Genomic DNA, 19,936 nt, shown 5'->3' with positions numbered 1-19,936 from the left:
AGGCCTCTGTTCTGTTCCATTGATTTATATATCTGTTTTGGTACCAGTATCCTGCTGTTTTGGTTATTGTAGCCTTATAGTATAGTTTGAAGTCATGTAGCATGATGCCTCCAGCTTTGTTCATTTTGCTTAGGATTGTCTTGGCTATGCAGGCTTCTTTTTGGTTCCATGTGAAATTTAAAGTAGTTTTTTTTCTAATTTTGTGAAGAAAGTCAATGGTAGCTTGATGGGGATAGCACTGAATCTATATATTACTTTGGGCGGTATGGCCATTTTCACAGTGTTGATTCTTCCTATCCATGAGCATGGAATGTTTTCCATTTGTTTGTGTCCTTTCTTATTTCTTTGAGCAGTGGCTTGTAGTTCTTGAAGAGGTCCTTCGCATCCCTTATAAGTTGCATTCTTAGATATTTAATTCTGTTTGTAGCAGTTGTGAATGGAAGTTCACTCATGATTTGGCTCTTTGTCTATTATTCGTGAATAGGAATGCTTGTGATTTTTGCACATTGATTTTGTATCCTGAAACTTTGTTGAAGTTGCTTATCAGCTTCAGGAGATTTGGAGCTGAGATGATGGGGTTTTCTAAATACACAGTCATGTCATCTGCAAACAGAGACAATTTGACTTCCTTTTTTCCTAGTTGAATAGCCTTTCTTTCTTTCTCTTGCCTGATTGCCCTGGTCAGAACTCTCCATACTATGTTGAATAGGAATGGTGAGAGAGGGCATCCTTGTCTTGTGCCAGTTTTCAAAGAGAATGCTTCCAGTTTTTGCCCATTCAGTATGATATTGGCTGTGGGTTTTTCAGAAATAGCTCTTATTATTTTTACATACATTTCATCAGTACATAGTTTATTGAGAATTTTTAGCATGAAGGAGTGTTGAGTTTTATCGAAGGCCTTTTCTGCATCTATTGAGATAATCCTGTGTTTTTTGTCATTGGTTCTGTTGATGTGATGGATTACATTTATTGATTTGCATATGTTGAATAAGTCTTGCATTCTGGGAATAAAGCTGACTTGATATTGGAGGATATACTTTTTGATGTCTGCTGTATTCAGTTTGCCAGTATTTTATTGAGGATTTTCGCATCGATGTTCATCAGGGATATTGGCCTGAAATTTTTTTTTTGTTGTGTCTCTGCCAGGTTTTGGTATCAGGATGATTCTGGCCTCATAAAATGAGTTAGGGAGGATTTCCTCTTTTTCTGTTGTTTGGAATAGTTTTAGAAGGAATGGTATCAGCTCCTCTTTGTACCTCTGGTAGAATTCAGCTGTGAATCCGTCTGGTCCTGAACTTTTTTTGGTTGGTAGGCTATTAATTGCTGCCTCAATTTCAGAACTTGTTATTGGTCTATTCAGGGATTCAACTTCTTCCTGATTTAGTCTTGGGGAGGGGGTGTCTGTGACCAGGAATTTATCCATTTCTTCTAGATTTTCTAGTTTATTTGCATAGAGGTGTTCATAATATTCTCTGATGGTAGTCTGTATTTCTGTGGGATTGGTGGTGATATCCCCTTTATCATTTTTTATTGCATTTATTTGATTCTTCTCTCTTTTATTCTTTATTAGTCTGGCTACCTATCTATCTATTTTGTTGATCTTTTGAAAAAAACAGCTCCTGGATTCATTCATTTTTTTTTTTTTTTTTTTTTTGGTGGGGGGGGAAGGGTTTTTCATGTCTCTGTCTCCTTCAGTTCCACTCTTAGTTATTTCTTCTCTTCTGCTAGCTTTTGAATTTGTTTGTCCTTGCTTCTCTAGTTCTTTTAATTGTGATGTTAGGGTGTCAATTTTAGATCTGTTCTGCTTTCTGTTATAAGCACTTAGTGCTGTAAAGTTCCCTCTAGATACTGCTTTAAATGTGTCGCAGAGATTCTGGTACATTGTGTCTTTGTTCTCACTGGTTTCAAAGAACTTCTTTATTTCTGACTTCAATTCAGTATTTACCTAGTAGTCATTCAGGAGCAGGTTCAGTTTCCATGTAGTTTTGCGGTTTTGAGTGAGTTTCTTAATCCATATTTCTAATTTGATTGCACTGTGGTCTGAGAGACTGTTATGATTTCCGTTCTTTTGCATTTGCTGAGGCATATTTTATTTCCAATTATGTGGTCAGTTTTAGAATAAGTGTGATGTGGTACTGAGAAGAATGTATATTCTGCTGATATGGGGTGGAGAGTTCTGTAGATGCTATTAGGTCTGCTTGGTCCAGAGCCGAGTTCAAGTCCTGAATATCCTTGTTAATTTTCTGTCTCACTGATCTGTCTAATATTGACAGTGGGGTGTTAACGTCTCCCACTATTATTGTGTGGGAGTCTAAGTTTCTCTGTAGGTCTCTAAGAACTTGCTTTATGAATCTGGGTGCTCCTGTGTTGGGTGCATATATATTTAGGATAGTTAGCTCTTCTTGTCACATTGATCCCTTTATGTAATACCCATATTTGTCTCTTTTGATCTTTGTTGGTTTAAAGTCTGTTTTATCAGAGATTAGGATTGCAAACCCTGCCTTTTTTTTTCTTTCCATTTGCTTGGTAAATATTCCTCCATCCCTTTATTTTCAGCCTACGTGTGTCTTTCCATGTGAGATGGGTCCCCTGAATATAGCACACTGATGATGGGTCTTTACTCTATCCAAGTTGCCAGTCTGTGTCTTTAAACTGGGTCCTTTAGTCCATTTACATGTAAGGTTAATATTTTATGTGTGAATTTGATCATGTCATTATGATGCTAGCTGGTTATTTTGCCCATTAGTTGATAAGGTTTCTTCATAGTGTTGATGGTCTTCACAATTTGGTACATTTTTGCAGTGGCTGGTACCAGTTATTCCATTCCATGTTCAGTGCTTCCTTCAGGAGCTCTTGTAAGGCAGGCCTAGTGGTGACAAAATCTCTCAGCATTTGCTTGTCTGTAAAGGATTTTATTTTCCCTTAACTTATGAAACTTACCAATTTCTTCTTGATTTTCTAGTTTATTTGCGTAAAGGTGTTCATAGTATTCTCTGATGGCAGTTTGTATTTCTTTTTTTTTTTTTTTTTTTTTGAGACGGAGTTTCGCTCTTGTTACCCAGGCTGGAGTGCAATGGCGCGATCTCGGCTCACCGCAAACTCTGCCTCCTGGGCTCAGGCAATTCTCCTGCCTCAGCCTCCTAAGTAGCTGGGATTACAGGCACACGCCACCATCCCCAGCTAGTTTTTTGTATTTTTAGCAGAGACGGGGTTTCACCATGTTGACCAGGATGGTCTCGATCTCTCAACTTGTGATCCACCCGCCTCGGCCTCCCAAAGTGCTGGGATTACAGGCTTGAGCCACCACGCCCGGCTGCAGTTTGTATTTCTGTGGGATCTGATTTGTATTCATTTGGCTGAATATGAAATTCTGTGTTAAAAATTCTTTAAGAAGGTTGAATATTGGCCCCCACTCTCCTCTGGCTTGTAGAGTTTCTGCAGAGAAATCTGCTGTTTGTCTCATGGGCTTTCCTTTGTGTGTAACCCAATGTTTTTCTCTGGCTACACTTAAGTTTTTCCTTCATTTCAACCTTGGTAAATCTGACGATTGTGTGTCTTGGGGTTGCTCTTCTCAAGGAGTATCTTTTTGGTGTTCTATGTATTTCTTGAATCTGAATGTTGATAAGTCTTGCTAGGTTGGGGAAGTTCTCCTGGATAATATCCTGAAGAGTGTCTTGCTTCTCTAGTTCTTGATTCCATTCTTCCCATCACTTTCGGGTACACCAATCAAACGTAGATTTGGTCTTTTCACATTGTCCCATATTTCTTGGAGATTTTGTTCTTTCCTTTTTATTCTTTTTTCTCTAATCTCATCTTCTTGCTTTATTTCATTAAGTTGATCTTCAGTCTCTGATATCCTTTCTTCTACTTGATGGATTCAGCTATTGATACTTGTGTATGCTTCATGAAGTTCTTGTGCTGTGTTTTTCAGCTCTATCGGGTCATTTATGTTTTTCTCTAAACTGGTTATTCTAGTTAGCTATTCATCTAACCTTTTTTCAGTGTTCTTAGCTTTCTTGAATTGGGTTTGCATATGCTCCTTTAGCTCGGAGGAGTTTGTTATTACCCACCTGAATCCTACTTCTGTCAGTTTGTCAAACTCTCCATCCAGTTTTGTTCCCTTGCTCGTGAGGAGTTATGATCCTTTGGAGGAGAAACGGTGTTCTGGGTTTTGGAATTTTCAGTCTTTTTGAGCTGGTTTTTCCTCCTCTTCATGGATTTATCTACGTTGGTCTTTGATGTTAGTGACCTTTGGATGGGGTTTTTGTGTGGATGTCCTTTTTGTTGATGTTATTCCTTTTGCTAGTTTTCCTTCTAACAGGCCCATCTGCTGCAAGTCTGCTGGAGTTTGCTGGGGGTCCACTGCAGACCGTTTGTCTGAGTATCACCAGCAGAGGCTGCAGAATAGCAAAGATTGCTGCCTGCTCCTTCCTCTGGAAGCTTCATCTCAGAGGGGCACCCATCAGATGCCAGCTAGAGCTCTCCCGTATGAGATGTCCGTTGGCCCCTACTGGGAGTTGTCTCCCAATCTGAGACATGGGGGTCAGGGACCCACTTGAGGAAGCAGTCTGACCCTTAGCAGAGCTCAAGTGCTGTGCTGGGAGATCTGCTGCTTTTTTCAGAGCCACCAAGGAGGGACATTCAAGTCTGCTGGAGCTGTGCCCACAGCTGCCCCTTCCCCAGGTACTCTGTCCCAGGGAGATGGGGGTTTTATCTATAAGCCCCTGACTGGGGCTGCTTCTTTTTTTTTTTCCAGAGTTGCTCTGCCCAGAGAGGAGGCAATCAGCAGGCCATAGCAGCCTTGCTGAGCTGCAGTGGGTTCCACCCAGTTTGATCTTCTGGGAGGCTTTGTTTACACTATGAGGGTAAAACCACATAGTCAAGCCTCAGCAATGGCGGATGCCTCTCCCGCAACCAAGCTCAAGCCTCCCAGGTCAAGCTCAGACTGCTGTGCTGCCAGCAAGAATTTCAAGCCAGTGGATCTTAGCTTGCTGGGCTCCATGGGGGTGGGACCCACCAAGCCATACCACTTGACTCCCTGGCTTCTGCTCCCTTTCTAAGGGAGTGAACAGTTCTATTTAGCTGTTGTTCCAGGCACCACTGAGGTAGGAAAAAAAAACTGGCTGGGTGCACTGGCTTATGCCTGTAATCCCAGCACTTTGGGAGGCCAAGATGGGCAGATCACAAGGTCAGCAGTTCAAGACCAGCTTGGCCAATATGGTAAAACCCCATCTCTACTAAAAATACAAAAAAAAATTAGCTGGGCATGGTAGTGTGTACCTGTAATCGCAGCTACTCTGGAGGCTGAGGCAGGAGAACTGCTTGAACCCAGAAGATGGAGGTTGTGGTGAGTGGAGATCATGCCATTGTACTCCAGCCTGGGTGACAGAGCAAGACTCCATCTCAAAAAACAAACAAAAAACTCCTGCAGCTAGCTCAGTATCACCCAAATGGCCACCCAGTTTTGTGCTTGAAACCCAGGGTCTTGGTGTCGTAGGCACCGGAGGGAATCTCCTGGTCTGTGGGTTGTGAAGACTGTGGGGAAAGCGCAGTATCTGGGCCAGAGTGCACTGTTTGTCATGGTGCAGTGTTCTCTTGGCTAGGAGAGGGAGTTCCCCTTGCACTTCCTGTGCGAGGCGCCACCCCATCCTGCTTCGGCTCACCCTCTGTAGGCTGCACCTACTGTCCAACCAGTCCCAATGAGATGAACCGGGTACTTCAGTTGGAAATGCAGAAATCACTCGCCTTCTGCATCGATCTTGCTGGGAGCTGCAGACCGGAGCTGTTCCTATTCGGCCATCTTGACAGCAGTCCCTCTGGGTACAAGTCTTTGGCAGAGATAATGTATTGTGAATAATTTCTCCCAGTCTCTGGCTTGCCTTTTTGTTTTCTTAGCAATGTCTTTGAAAGACTATTTTTATTTTGATAGAATCCAACTTAACTTTTTCTTTATGGTTTCTGCTTTTTATAAGAAATCTTTGCCTATGCCAGTGTCACCAAAATTTACTCTTATGTTTTTCCTGCCCGTTTGTTATTTGAGTATAATATGTGAAACATTTGGATTCTACTGGTTTCAAGTAGCACATAAAGACTTAAGCTACCTACACATAAAAAGGGGTTTGTAATAAGGTTTTGGAGGCTTTTCATGTTTCCTAAAGGCAGGCATGCAGGTGGGTATAAGAAACAGAGGTAGAAAGCCATTGGGAACCTAGAATGTCCTCTTTCTAGCCCTTGTTTTTCTTTCTTTGCGGACCGACTTGCTCTGACCACGTGGCTTCAGCTATTGCTAAAATCCCATTCCACACTTTTAGGATAGGGGATCAGATTGACCTAACTTGACATCAGGGTTCTACCCAGGTCCATTGAGTTATTAGAGGTCAGGATTCCAGAGTATAAAACATGCCTGGAAACTAGAGTCATTCCCAGAGAAGTGGGATGCCTTATGGTCTGCTCATCCACCCCCAAAGTTGCCACTGTTTTACCCCCAGTCCATTTTCCACTCCTGGTTTGATATTCTACTTTTGGTATGATTTTCTGACATGTCACTTCCAATGTTACGTTGCGCCTACTCTGGATTTTTTTTTTTTTTCTCCAATCTGCAGCTGTATTCTTCAGGACTTGTGGAATATGAGGATCATGATCCACTTAATCTTGATAGAAGTTTTGATGTGGAATCGGTAAAGAAAGAAATCCAGAGAGGAAGGAAGTTGGTAAGTGTAAATGATATTATTTCATATACTGGATGAACAGACCCTCAGGGAAGGCATTCCAAAGGAAGTCTATTTGACTGATAAACCAGGGATAGAGAAGCATCTTGGAGAACTGAAATAAGTAGGATCTATATTGGAAAGCTCAATTCAACCTCACATTGTATTTTTTTTTGAGACTGAGTTTTACTCTTGTTGACCAGGCTAGAGTGCAGTGATGCAATCTTAGCTTACTGCAACCTCCGCCTCCTGGGTTCAAGTGATTCTCCTGCCTCAGCCTTCTGAGTAGCTGGGATTACAGGCATGGGCCACCATGCCTAGCTAACTTTAGTATTTTTAGTAGACATGGGGTTTCACCATGTTGGCCAAGCTGGTCTCAAACTCCTGACCTCAGGTGATCCACTTGCCTTGGCTTCCCAGAGTGGTGGGATTACAGGTGAGCTACCACACACAGCCAACATTTAATATTTTAAAATAAACTACCATATACTTTACCAATAAAGTAGATCTGAGTTAGAATGCTTTTGCTGTAGGTAGAAGAAAGTAAGTAGAAAGTAAGAAAGTAGAAGAAACGGACTTTTACAAAGAAGATACTTATTTTTTCACTTGATCAGAGAAAACATCTGCTTTCCAAGTTGATTGATTCAGTGGCTTGATAATGTCGTCAGGGGCCCAAGTTCTTCCTCTCTGATCTCCTGTCCCCAAAATCAGCTAGTCTCCCTGTAGTTATAGAGTGGCCACAGGCAGCAACTGGAGCATCAAGCTTTCTTATTCATATCCAGTAAGAGAAAGGTCATCCCTACACATAGAATAACAGCCCTTCTGAAAGTTTAATTAGGATGCTCCCCTCTTTCTGCACCAGCTGCTGCGGGTGGCTATAACTAATCAGGGTCTACCCTGGGAGCAAGGTCAGCTCCCCATGGGTCATAAGGGGCTATCTAGGAAGGAAAAAATGCTGAGAAGTCATCCCACTGGGCTTACTGCAGCAACTTCCTCTCAAGGACCCTACATATCTTAGCAAGCAGGACAGCAAGTGTAAGCACCTCACACTGACTACAACCACAAGGTTAATGCCTAGGGAAAAACATTTATTTAGGCATACAAGGCATCGGCATCAGCAGCATCCTCCATTAGGTGTGTTGCATATATTGCTCTAGGTGAACTCCCAGCTATAGGTAAAATTATGCCCGTTTTGTAAATTGAAGAAATGGAAAGTTTAGAGTGAGAGGGAACAATCCAGATGGAATTCTGAAAATTATGCTCTCTTAGGCCATGTACACAATACTGTAGTAGGCCCTGAAGCAAGTCATAAAAATGGAGTGTGTGTGGGCTGGGCATGGTGGTGCATGCCTGTAATCCCAGCACTTTGGGAAGCCAAGGCAGGAGGATTGCTTGAGCCCAGGAGTTTGAGACCAACATAGTGGGACCCTGTCTTTACCAAAAAAGAAAAATAATTAGCTCAGCACAGTGTCATATACCTGTAGCTGCAGCTACTTGGGAGGCTGAGGTGGGAGGATTGTTGAGCCTGGAAAGTTGAGGTTGTGGTGAGCTATGATCACGCTACCGTACTCCAGCCTGGGCAACAGAGGGAGACTCAAATTAAAAAAAAAAAAAAAAAGTATGTGGATCCTGCTCTCAATGTCTATGCTATACTAATTAATACTTGGCAAGACTGGCCACTGACATCATTAGTGCTGACAGTGCCGCATCCCTACGATTTCAGGTATGATGAGATGGGTGAACAGGGAGCCTCTCTGATTAGAAAGTAGCAGACAAACCTCAAGTGAAATATTTTTGTTGCTCTTCACTAACTGGATTTGAGTGGGGAGACATAGAGTTAAAGAAAGCTCTGTGAAATTGTAGTGGTCATCCAGATATGAAAAGACACAGGCTAAGAAATGAGGGCAGTTGACTGGAGGCACTAATATTTGGAGGGAAGCAGGTACCTGAGGGTTTCTGCAGACCTTGGGATGCACACTTCCCTACTGGGAAGGCTTTGGGATGGGTTGGAAGTGGAGGATAAAGGACAGAAGAGAGAAAAGTCACCTGAGGTAATAGTTACCCACTCACAGCATTTATGGAACCCTTGGAATATGTGGGCAGATACACGGCACACACCCATGGGAGGGACAGGCCAGTGCTGTGGTGGTTTCAGTACAGCTGGGCAAGTGCTTTAGGGGCAAGCAGCAAGGGCTCTCAGCAAGCAGGCTCCTACCTAGGATTCAGACTACCACAATAGTATGTCAGAGTAAAGTGGCCAAAAAAGTACACAGTCCTTTCCTACACACACACACCCCTAACACACACACACCTAAACCTGCTCATTCTTCATCCCAGTAAAGAGCACTGTCATTATCCATTTGCCCACGCCAGAAGTCTAAGGACTTTCTTTTACTCATCAGCCTCCCAGCCCAACATCAAGCCCATGGGCATTAACACCTAGATGCATCTTGCATCCATCTGCCCACTTCATTCAGTGTCAGTAATCCACCATAGTGAAGTCACTGATCTTGTTCTCTGAGCGAGTACTGATACTTGCCCCACTGTCTCTCCTGCCATCCCTATCCCAGCTCATAGTTCTTCACCCAGCAGCAGCCCAGCAGCCTGAATGATCTTTCAAAAATGTTAATCAGTTTATGTTCCCCTTGCACAAAGATAAAACCCAACTCCTTACTCTGGCATGTAAGCCCCACATGATCTAGCCCTTACTTACCCCTCTGATCATCCCTGAGACTTCCCTGTGCCCACCTCGCTGCTCCAAAAGCACTGGCCATCTGTATACTCACGTATTTTTAAATGAATAAATGTTTATTAGCCATTTGTATTTTTTCTTCTATAATTTGCCAGTTACCATTTTTCTGCAGGTTGTAAGAATCTTAGTACTTTATCTAATATGCTGCAAACATTTTTCTTTAAATCTTTTCCTTGGCTTTTAAATATTTTTAATGTCCTCACTATAAAAATGGAAGTTTAAAATGTTTGTATAGTAGGTGGTCATTTTTTTTGGAAACCGATTCTCCCTTTGTCACCCAGGCTGGAGTGCAGTGGTGCAGTCACAGCTCACTGCAGCCTTGATTTCCTGGGCCCATGTCATCTTCTGGCTTCAGCCTCTCAAGTAGCTGGGACTACAGGACTGAGTGTGCCACTATGCCCGGCCAATTTTAAAATTTTTTTGAGGAGATGAGGTCTCACTGTATTGCCCAGGCTTGTTTTGAACTACTGGGCTCAAGCAATCCTCCTGCTTCAGCCTCCCGAAGTACTAGGATTACAGGTATGGGCCACCACACCCAGCCTGTCAAAGTTTTCATTTGTGACTCCCGGGTTTTATTCCTGCTTTAGACAGCCTTCCTTGCCTCCATACCCTACTTTTTTCTTTCTCCTATATTTCCTAATGTTTAAGCATTTTTTGTTTAACATTATCTAGTTAGGTCTTTAATCCATGTGCAATTTACATTCAGGAGTATATTTTGAGAGGAATTTAACTATTTTTTCCTATATACACAGCCAGTTACCCTCCTCCTAAATTGAATGATCATTCTTGTAATCTCTGATTTGAAATTCCACCTTTATCATAACCTTATTTCTTGCCTATATTTGAATTTCCTTTAACTGCTTCCGTGCTTGCTTGTGCCGATCCTGGGCTATGGCGTGGGTGACCTCCTGTTCTGTAAGGCGATTTCAGCGTGCCCCCGTGTCATTCAGCCAGAGTGTGATGCAGATCAGCCTTGGTCCTGGCTGGATTTCCCTCAACCAGTTAGGCTGCTGTGGCCACACACTGCCTAGCCATCATGACACCACTCTCACATGTAAAATACCAGATAAATACAAGGGGATCGAATAAACTGAAGAAAAAGCTGTTAATACTCCAAGTTGTAGCATTTTAAAAAATATTTGAGGTTTCCCTTACTTTATCTCACATTATCCCCAAGAGCAACTTTGTAAGACAGATATTATCACCCAAGGAAGGGTCTGCGTCTGAGAGAGAAACCGCACCACTCTTAGTGGCACAGCTGGCGGCCTCTCTTGCCTGTCTCAATGTCCCTAATTTGCCAGCTCTGCTTTTTTGAAAATTCTTTTTAAAAGAGAATTAAAAAAAAAAAAAAAAAAACATTTTCTACTTTTAATCAGATCATTACAAAACTGTCTAAGCATCCCAGTTAGCTGAGGTTTTGCTGAAATTCTCAAATGAGCAGCCAAATGTTAAGTACTCTACCTAGTATATCAGGATGGAATCTTGCTGATGATGCCCAGGATAAAATGCAGGGCTCCTGGAACTTAAATAACATTTAATGATATCTTTGAATTTTAACAAATAACAGGTACTTAGTAAATCTATTCTTCTGTAGAAATGCACATTTTGTCATAAAAGAGGAGCCACCGTGGGATGTGATTTAAAAGCCTGTAACAAGAATTACCACTTTTTCTGTGCCAAGAAGGACCATGCAGTTCCAAAGTCTGATGGAGCTCGAGGAATTTATAAGTATTTAATGAAACATTTTTAAAACCACATTTGGGGGACTGGGATAAGGAATGGTTGGATTAAGACAAGGAGACTTTTAAAACTAATTTTATGTAAATGGTTTTCAAATGAGAACATAGCCAGTTTGGGGAATGCCCAGGGGTACATGACTTCACAACATAAACATCACAGGAAGAAAACTGTTTGTTTGGGTGGGGTGTGGGGGGATGGTTTTGGTTTTCTAAAAAAAAAATCTCCCCAAACCCTCTTCTTCCTGGTAGAAAGCATTGTCATGGTGGTAGGGATGGCATTCAGACCTGTTTTTTTCTGCAAACAGGAAAAGGGCCATACTTCTACAGCCACAGGTTCACCGGCTTATCCCTCTATCTTGTGTGTGGAATAAATGTAATTTTCCACCATCATACCAATTGATAGCCACTTGTCACCAGCATCATCTTGCCTAAAAATAGCTAGTAAATACAATAAAGAAACGATGTAGCAAATACACTAATTAATCATTAAGACCTTAAAGAAACTTATCGTGTTTATATTGCCTTTGGGTTTTAAATATTTGTCCATTTCTTCCAACAATTCTTTAATATTAGTTTGGACCCAATAAGGCAGACTTCAAGTCCAGTGGAATTATATTTGCTTTACCCTTGGTCTTCCTTCTGAGAAAAGATTTCGTTCAGTTAAATAAGTGTATAATTGGGTCAGAAGAAATCAGTAAGCCAGTTGGTAAGTGAATGGATTCAGATCATGTTCGACAGCATCACTCTTTTTGGTGGGTAGATGTAGCCTAAGATATGTCATACAAAGGTGATGGAGCAAACTCTCTTGGAAAGAGTTTTGGCCCTCTTAAAGCTATGGCATGGAATAAAAAGAGGGTCTGAAGTTGAAGAGCCAGACTGACATTTCTCACTTCTTTGGGGCAGGTGCTTAGATTCCACTTGAATTTTAAATTTCAATGAAATATATTATTTTAATCATAATATCTTGAATAATGAGATCAGTGTTAGGAAAGCATGATTTTTTTCAAATATTTTTGTAAGCTATGTTATATTTTTTAAGATTTTTTAAAATTCCATTCAGAGGCTGATCATTTGCCTGCCAGTGGGCATATATTCCCAATTTTTCCCATAGTGTTCCAGGCACTATTTTGTTTATTTAACAACCACTTGCTTTATGCCAGGCATAGTTCTAAGTGCTTTACAAATGTTAACTCATTTAATCCTCGAACAATCAACTGAGGTAGATACTATTATCTCCATTTTCCAGAGGAGGAAACTGGGGCCTTGAGACACTCAGTGACTTGTCCCCAGGTCACACAGCTGGTCAGTGACAGAGCTGGGCTGCAGGACTTCCGAGTCCTTGCCCTTTGCCACCATGTTGTCTTCAGGTATGGGGGCTATATATTCTAAACCAAGAGGGCAAGCCTACCATTGAAAGAAGCTTGCTAAATAATTTTAAACCTGATTCTGAATAAGTTCCATAAGTATTTTGTTGCTAATCAGACATGGAAAGAAATGTGTAAATGTGTAAATTTTGTACTGCACCTTCTTTTTATATTTGATTTGCTAAGACACTCACAGGTAGTTATACTGAGTCTCATTTTTATTATTTACCTTCCCAAAGAGCTCGTTTTAATATGACCTTTATAATGACCTTAAACATAAGATCAAACAAAAAGGAAGGAAGTCCCGGTTATATCTTAAAGTTTGAAAAAATATACTGATCACACCCTTTAGAAGAACTAACAATTAGGGACTCAATAAAATAGTCATCTTGCATTGTTTTATCAAGGAACAGGTGAATTTCTATGCATTTTTAAACTGAATTTAAACCTTCATGCCTAGCATACACTAGGCACCTTTCTAGGTGCTAGGAGATACAAAGAGGAATAAAATATAGATTGAACCTCAGAGAAGTTATCACCTGGTGGGAAGGCCAGAAGAAAGGTCAATGCAAACAGAAGCACATGGAATAACGAGATCAGGAGGGGGGGTTGATATGAAAGGAGCTTGGGGCTGGGCACAGTGGCTAACGCCTGTAATCTCAGCACTTTGGGAGGCCAAAGTGGGCAGAACACGAGGTCAGATCGAGACTATCCTGGCCAACATGGTGAAACCCCAACTCTACTAAAAATGCAAAAAATTAGCCAGGATGGTGGTGTGTGCCTATAGTCCCAGCTACTGGAGAGACTGAGGCAGGAGAATCGCTTTGAACCTGGGAGGCGGAGATTGAAGTGAGCTGAGATCAGGCCGCTGCACTGCAGCTTGGCTATGGAGTCAGACTCCATCTCGGGGCGGGGGGGGGGGGGGGCGTGAGGGGGAGCTTGGTCTTGAGTTGAGCATTGTGACACTGGGAATGGATAGGAGCATGGGGTTCATCCTAATATTTTCAATACTGTTTGAAAAAATTGAAGGACTTGGCAAGTGAAAGTGCTCAGAGAAACCAGAATCCAAAGCGGGAGGAGATTAACCTTGGGTGTTGCTGGGAAGACTGCATGGAGGAGGTGGGAACTGGTTTGAGATGGAAAGAAAAGGCATTCCCCTAGGCGAGGAGGCCACTGCGTCCTGAGGGTCAACACCATCTGGAGAGGAAGGGAGATGAAGCTGGGTGCTGAGGAGGAGGAAAGGTTAGAAAGAAAATGGCCTGAGCAGCTCTACAAAATGATTCACTTCATTTCTTCATGGTAGCCTGCTCTGCCGCTGCTTTCTCTTGGAAGATACCAATCAGTTCTAGGCCCTTTGTAGGCAAAATCTAAGAGCTGGGGTAGATACCTGTTTTCATTGAAAACTACTTTTTCCTCAAATTAATGCATGCAATTTTGTGCGGTTTGTTGTTGAAAACCAGCAGAATCTCATATAGTCAGATTGTGGATCTTTAGGTATCTTTATACAATAAAAATCCCACTGACCACTGTATATGAACTAGTATTGTTCCTAATACTTCATCAGCATTTATTCCTTGAAAGAACATAATCATCTTCCTAAGACCCTGAGGACATAAAGACATCTAACTAAGCCTCCATCTGCACTCAGTGTGGGTCACTAACTTTACACAGGTTTAAACAGCTTTAAAAAAAAAAAAAGAACAACTTTAGTGTGATGCCATCATGAAAAACAGTTTAGTATGTTTTTAATCACAAAAATAGATATACTTGAAAACTAAATAAAAATATTTTACAATTCTTTGAAATTAAATATTTCAGACTGTTTTGCCAACAACATGCTCAATTCCCGATCATCACTCAAAGTGGTAAGTTTCTAAAATTTAGCACTGTGCGTTTTAAAGAAAGATAAACATTTAGGTAACATAAGAAATAGTCTATACTAGCCTTACTGAATTAAAATATTAATGTTTACATATCTAGAAAATTTACTGCTTTGTGTACTATATGATATAATTGACTAATTTTTTATGAACAAGACCTATTCTCTTTGAACCTGGTATCTTTCATTCTCACTACACTCACAGAACGAAACTAAGACATGAGAAAAAGCTTTGACTTTTGGGATGCTTCTCTTCCATAAGAATTTTAAAAGTGCTGCACCTTCTCTGAGTGAAAATTCCTTAAGAATGTATGGTTAGCATTTCAGTTCTAATTAAGGCAGACTGGCTCCTTAACTGGAGTTATGGGGTACACTTTCATTCCTGAGTGGAACAGCAGTGTCTTAGCAGCACTAAATCTGAAATGTTCACTGTGAACTGGAGTTGGGGCCACTTTGGAAAAGACTTTGTATTGCATCATGCCAGCTGCATTAATTGGTGATAAACAACACTCTCCAAACAGCACCTCTACCATCATTTTTCAGTCATTACCCTTTTAACTTAGCAGGAAACGGTATTACAAATACTGCTTTAAATCAGTGTTTATTGACAGGGAAAAGCACCAGCAGTATACACTTAAATCCTTGCAAACGTCATCTATTAAACATCTTCTTTATTAGTCTGTTTTCCTTTGGATATATTCACTTATGAGTGCATTCTCATATCTTTTCACCAATTATATTTGTTTTCCTATGATCCAATTTGTTCATTTTTCTATTCAATTAACCCTCTCCTCTGAGTTCCCATGTGCCCATTTTTCTGCTCAATTATTTACATGTTTTGCATTAAACTTATAATAATCTTTTTTAAAAATTAACCCTTTCTCGTAAATGATACAGTCTAAGGTTGCCATATCTTTTGACTTTGTAAAAACTTTTGGCATATGAGTTGTATATTTCATGTAGTCAAACATTAATCTTTTCCTTTATGGATTCCAATTTTTAAATGGTTTATGTTTTTAGCTAAATTTTCAGGAGTTAAAGGAAAAAGAGGAAGGAAGAAACGCCTCCCAGGCAATCACATACAGGTAATTTGACTTTGTTTTTATAGCTTTACATTGCTTCATACAGAGTTCTTCTTTAAACCAGTCTGAATGTCAGGTGAAATGTACTTTCCAAATCATCTGAATAGACAGCTTTTGTAGAACATTCCTCATTTCTGTTCTCAGCTAAGACTGCTCCTGAGTCTGCCTTTTTAGAAAGAATCCCATAGTTGGGAAGCTCTTAGATAAATTTCCTAGATGATAGAATCATAATGAGATGAGCATGAAAATGAATCTGGAAGTTCCAAGCATATAACCTTCAGGAGGTGACATTCTCTGAGCTCCTATAAAGCATCCCCTGGCACCAAACTAGTGAGAGCATCTGACCTCACAGGTGCTTACAGTTAAAACAAGCAGAGGGTGCAGTCGAACGTCCTTATGGAGCCAAGTATTTCCCAGCTTCATGGCTCATACCTAACCAAATATGTGGCTCTTATAAACTTCTGGATTATCATGCATAAGGTATATGAAAATATTTTGGGGATTTGAGCCGGGCACAGTGGCTTACGCCTGTAAATCCCAGCACCTTGGGAGGCTGAAGTGGGCGGATCACGAGGTCAAGAGATCGAGACCATCCTGGCCAACATGGTGAAACCCCATTTCTACTAAAAATACAAAAATTAGCTGGGCGTGGTGGCACATGCCTGTAGTCCCAGCTACTCGGGAGGCTGAGGCAGAATTGCTTGAACCCAGGAGGAGGAGGCTGCAGTGGGCCAAGATTGTGCCATTGCACTCCAGCCTGGCACCTGGTGATGGAACAAGACTCTGTCTCAGAAAAAATAAAAAAATTTAAAAAATATTTTGGGGATTTGAAAGTTTTTACCATCAGCATGTATAAGCTAAATTCATATGAACCAGCAACCTTCATCTCCTTCTGTTTATATAAGGGGTGCTTGTCAAAGACTTTTTGATATTTTATAATACAAAACAAAAATATATTTGATGTTTACATTTACATATGAATATGGGGCATTTTTTTTTTGAGACAGCATCTCTATCACCCAGGCTGGAGTGCAGTGGTGTGATCTTGGCTCATACAACCTCTGCCTCCCAGGTTCAAGTGATTCTCCTGCCTCAGCCTCCTGAGTTGTTGAGATTACAGGCACACACCACCACACCTGGCTAATTTTTGTATTTTTAGTAGAGACAGAGTTTCACCATTTTGGCCAGGCTGGTTTCAAGCTCCTGACCTCGTGATTCACCCACCTCAGCCTCCCAGAGAATCCAGGTGTGAGCCAACACACCCAGCTAGGGCATGATTTTTACCATAGGCATATCATTTAGTTATGCATAGCAAAAGATTGGTTTTCATTTTATGCAGTATTAAAATGAATGTAATGCAATCTTGATTTTCTCTCCTTCTAGCCACCTGAAACAATAACACGTAATAGATTCGTAAGACACATGAAAGAAGAGCATGGCAAACACACAGGTTTGTGCTAAGTGTTGTCTGTAATAAATATGGCCTACAGTACTTACAAAAATGTCAACCCACATGTTTCAAACTTGGTATCCCACCGTAATCTTTATTCTTCTAGGCTTGTAGTAATGAATAAGTCTTTATCATAACTGTCCACTCTATTGTAATCCCAGCATATCAAGATAACTTAGGTTGGAATGGTCTGTTGCCTTCAGTACTAAGAAAAGATAGACTTCTTAATGAAGACACCAACAGGCTTGCCTGAGCTCAGAATCCAGTGTTGTGTCACCCCTCACACTGTGACCCCTGTAACTATAGCTATCTGCTCTTTAAAGAAATAGACATTCATTAACAACACATAGAAACGGTGACAAAAAGTGACAGGGGCTGTTATGTCAAAGATTTTAAGGTAATTTTTTTAAATCCTCTAAATTCAACTAAATAGTGGGTACAATGTACACTGCTCAGGTGACAGATGCACCAGCATCTCAGAAATCACCACTGAAGAACTTATCCATGTAACCAGAAACCACCTGTTCCCCAAAAGGTACTGAAATTTTTAAAATTACAGCTTTATGTTTTAAAAATCCTCTTAATTCACAGTTATTGTAAGCGAGGAATTTTCACTTTTACTTTTTGTAATATTTCTTTCATTGCTTCAGCTGGCCAAAAAAAAAAATGAGGTATGATCAAAGTATAATTAATAGAAAGGGTTGAAGGTGCTATATTTTACTAAATATGCTCATCCACCACTAGGCAAAGTCTGAATAAGCATAAAGTGATTTATGATTAGCTGCCCTAAGACTGTTTCCTTCTGAAATGTTTGTCTTATTCTTAGATGCAACTGTGAAAGTTCCTTTTCTTAAGAAATGCAAGGAAGCAGGACTTCTTACTTACTTACTTGAAGAAATATTAGACAAAGTTCATTCAATTCCAGAAAAACTCATGGGTGAGACTACTTCAGAAGCAGGTACTGATGAATAGTAATATTTCTAAGTATAGAGACTTCTCCCCGACCTAAGTGTAAAACAAACTCAAGGAGGGGAAAAAGACCCATTTTCTTCCTATACTGCTTTTTTCTTCTTTACCTCATTCTTTAGTAAAATCATTGTACCAGATCTACTGTCCTTCATAAATCAACAGGATGTGGATAATTTACAAACTCAGTAATTTAGTCAAAAGTACCCTGATGCCGTGAGAGTTGTGGTCCATTTTCCAGAGGTGTTTAACAGGTTGGCTACTAAGAGAATGTGCCATTCAGAGACTGATTTGGTCACATATGCTCTCCTGCCACCGCCCTGCACTCCTGTTGCTAAGATCTGAGAACAGTGTTATGGTACAGTTTTGATTTGACTCAAATTCTATTCCTTAATAAGCCAAGTATCCTTTATTAAATAATGGTAACTCGAAGTTTAAAAGGAATTTTAAAGTTTTGATTGATGTTTGGTTTAAAGATGAACTTTCTTAAAGAGCTCTTGGGGAAGCCAAAGTTCCATTTGTACCTGCAGGTATACAGCTACTTAGCTTTTTTTTTTTTTTTTGGAAGCAGAGTCTCGCTGTCTCTCAGGCTGAAGTACAGTGGCATGATCTCAGCTCATTGCAACCTCCACCTACAGGGTTTAAGTGATTCTCCTGCCTCAGCCTCGAGTAGCTGGGATTACAGGCATGTGCCACCATGCCTGGCTAATTTTTGTATTTTTAGTAGAAATGGAGTTTCACCATTGTGGCCTGACCTCATATGATCTGGCCGCCTTGGCCTCCCAAAGTGCTAAGATTACAGGAGTAAGCCACTGCACTCAGCCTTACTTAGCCTTCTTATAACTTACATCCCATGAGTTATAAAACTTAATTATATGCCAGGCATGATGGCTCACACCTGTAATCCCAGCACTTTGGGAGGCCGAGACAGGCAGATCCCGAGGTCAGAAGTTCAAGACCACCCTGGCCAACATGATAAAACCCCATCTCTATTCAAAATATAAAACTTAGCTAGCCAGGCCTGGTGGCAGGCGCCTGTAATCCCAGCTACTCAGGAGGCTGAGGCAGAGAACTGCTTGAACCCAGGAGGTCAAGGTTGCAGTGAGCCGAGGTCACACCACTATGCTCCATCCTGGGCGACAGAGACTGTCTCAAAAAAAACAAAACAAAACAAAACCTTTATTGTAAATATAGTTGCTTTACAAGGACAAGCTGCACAGCTTATATCGTAGGCAACAATGTAAAACATATTTATTTGACTGGTATTATTTTCTCTAAGGCAAAACCAAAAAGTGAAATTAATAGTAAACATTTCTAAGAGCTCATTTATTATACTATTTTATTCATTTATTTTCTCTAGACCAAGCACTTCCCAAACAGTGTGCCTGAGAATCACCGGTAGGGCTTGTGAGGACACAAATAGCTGGGCCTATCCTACAGAGATTCTGATCCAGTACAAATGCCAAGAATTGGGGGCCAGGCGCAGTGGCTCAAGCCTGTAATCCCAGCACTTTGGGAGCCTGAGGTGGGCGGATGATCCGAGATCAGCAGTTTCCAGCCCCATCTACTAAAAATACAAAAATTAGCCGGGTGTGGTGGTGTGCGCCTGCAATCTCAACTACTTGGGAGGCTGAGATGTGAGACTTGCTTGAACCCGGAAGGCAGAGTTTGCAGTGAGCTGAAACTGCACCACTGCACTCCAGCCTGGGTGACAGAGTGAGATTCTGTCTCGAAAAAGAAAAAGAAATGCCAAGAATGGACATTTCTGACAGCTTTCCTGTACTGCTGCTGCTGCCATCTAACATTAAAGTTCCACGGTAGATGACTGCTATCTTTCCTTTCCCCTGTTTTGGATTACATATATAAATGGAGGGGTTTCTACTTATATAAATCATTTAATAGTGAAAATGTTTTTCTCCCTCCAGACTATGAAGAAATCGGGAGTGCACTTTTTGAATGCAGATTGTTCGAAGAGACATTTGAAAATTTTCAAGCAG

The 19,936-nt window shown here is 40.9% G+C and overlaps 1 protein-coding gene across 2 annotated transcripts in view; it reads left to right on the top strand.

Annotated features, from left to right (window-relative positions):
* PHF11 (PHD finger protein 11) overlaps nt 1-19,936 on the top strand; it is a 34,407-nt gene that overhangs the window by 8,815 nt on the left and 5,656 nt on the right. For both annotated transcript variants that reach the window (XM_010330090.3, XM_010330091.3), the window contains exons 3-9: nt 6,603-6,710; nt 11,054-11,187; nt 14,381-14,427; nt 15,462-15,526; nt 16,907-16,973; nt 17,800-17,931; nt 19,865-19,936. In XM_010330090.3, the coding sequence (XP_010328392.1) occupies nt 6,603-6,710; nt 11,054-11,187; nt 14,381-14,427; nt 15,462-15,526; nt 16,907-16,973; nt 17,800-17,931; nt 19,865-19,936 (625 nt within the window). The remainder of the gene's footprint in view (nt 1-6,602; nt 6,711-11,053; nt 11,188-14,380; nt 14,428-15,461; nt 15,527-16,906; nt 16,974-17,799; nt 17,932-19,864) is intronic.

The sequence above is a fragment of the Saimiri boliviensis genome, chromosome 16 (genome assembly GCF_048565385.1).
Source record: "Saimiri boliviensis isolate mSaiBol1 chromosome 16, mSaiBol1.pri, whole genome shotgun sequence".
Lineage (NCBI taxonomy): Eukaryota > Metazoa > Chordata > Mammalia > Primates > Cebidae > Saimiri > Saimiri boliviensis.
The sequence above is the reverse complement of the archived record's forward strand: the minus strand, read 5'-3'. Positions and strand labels throughout refer to the sequence as shown.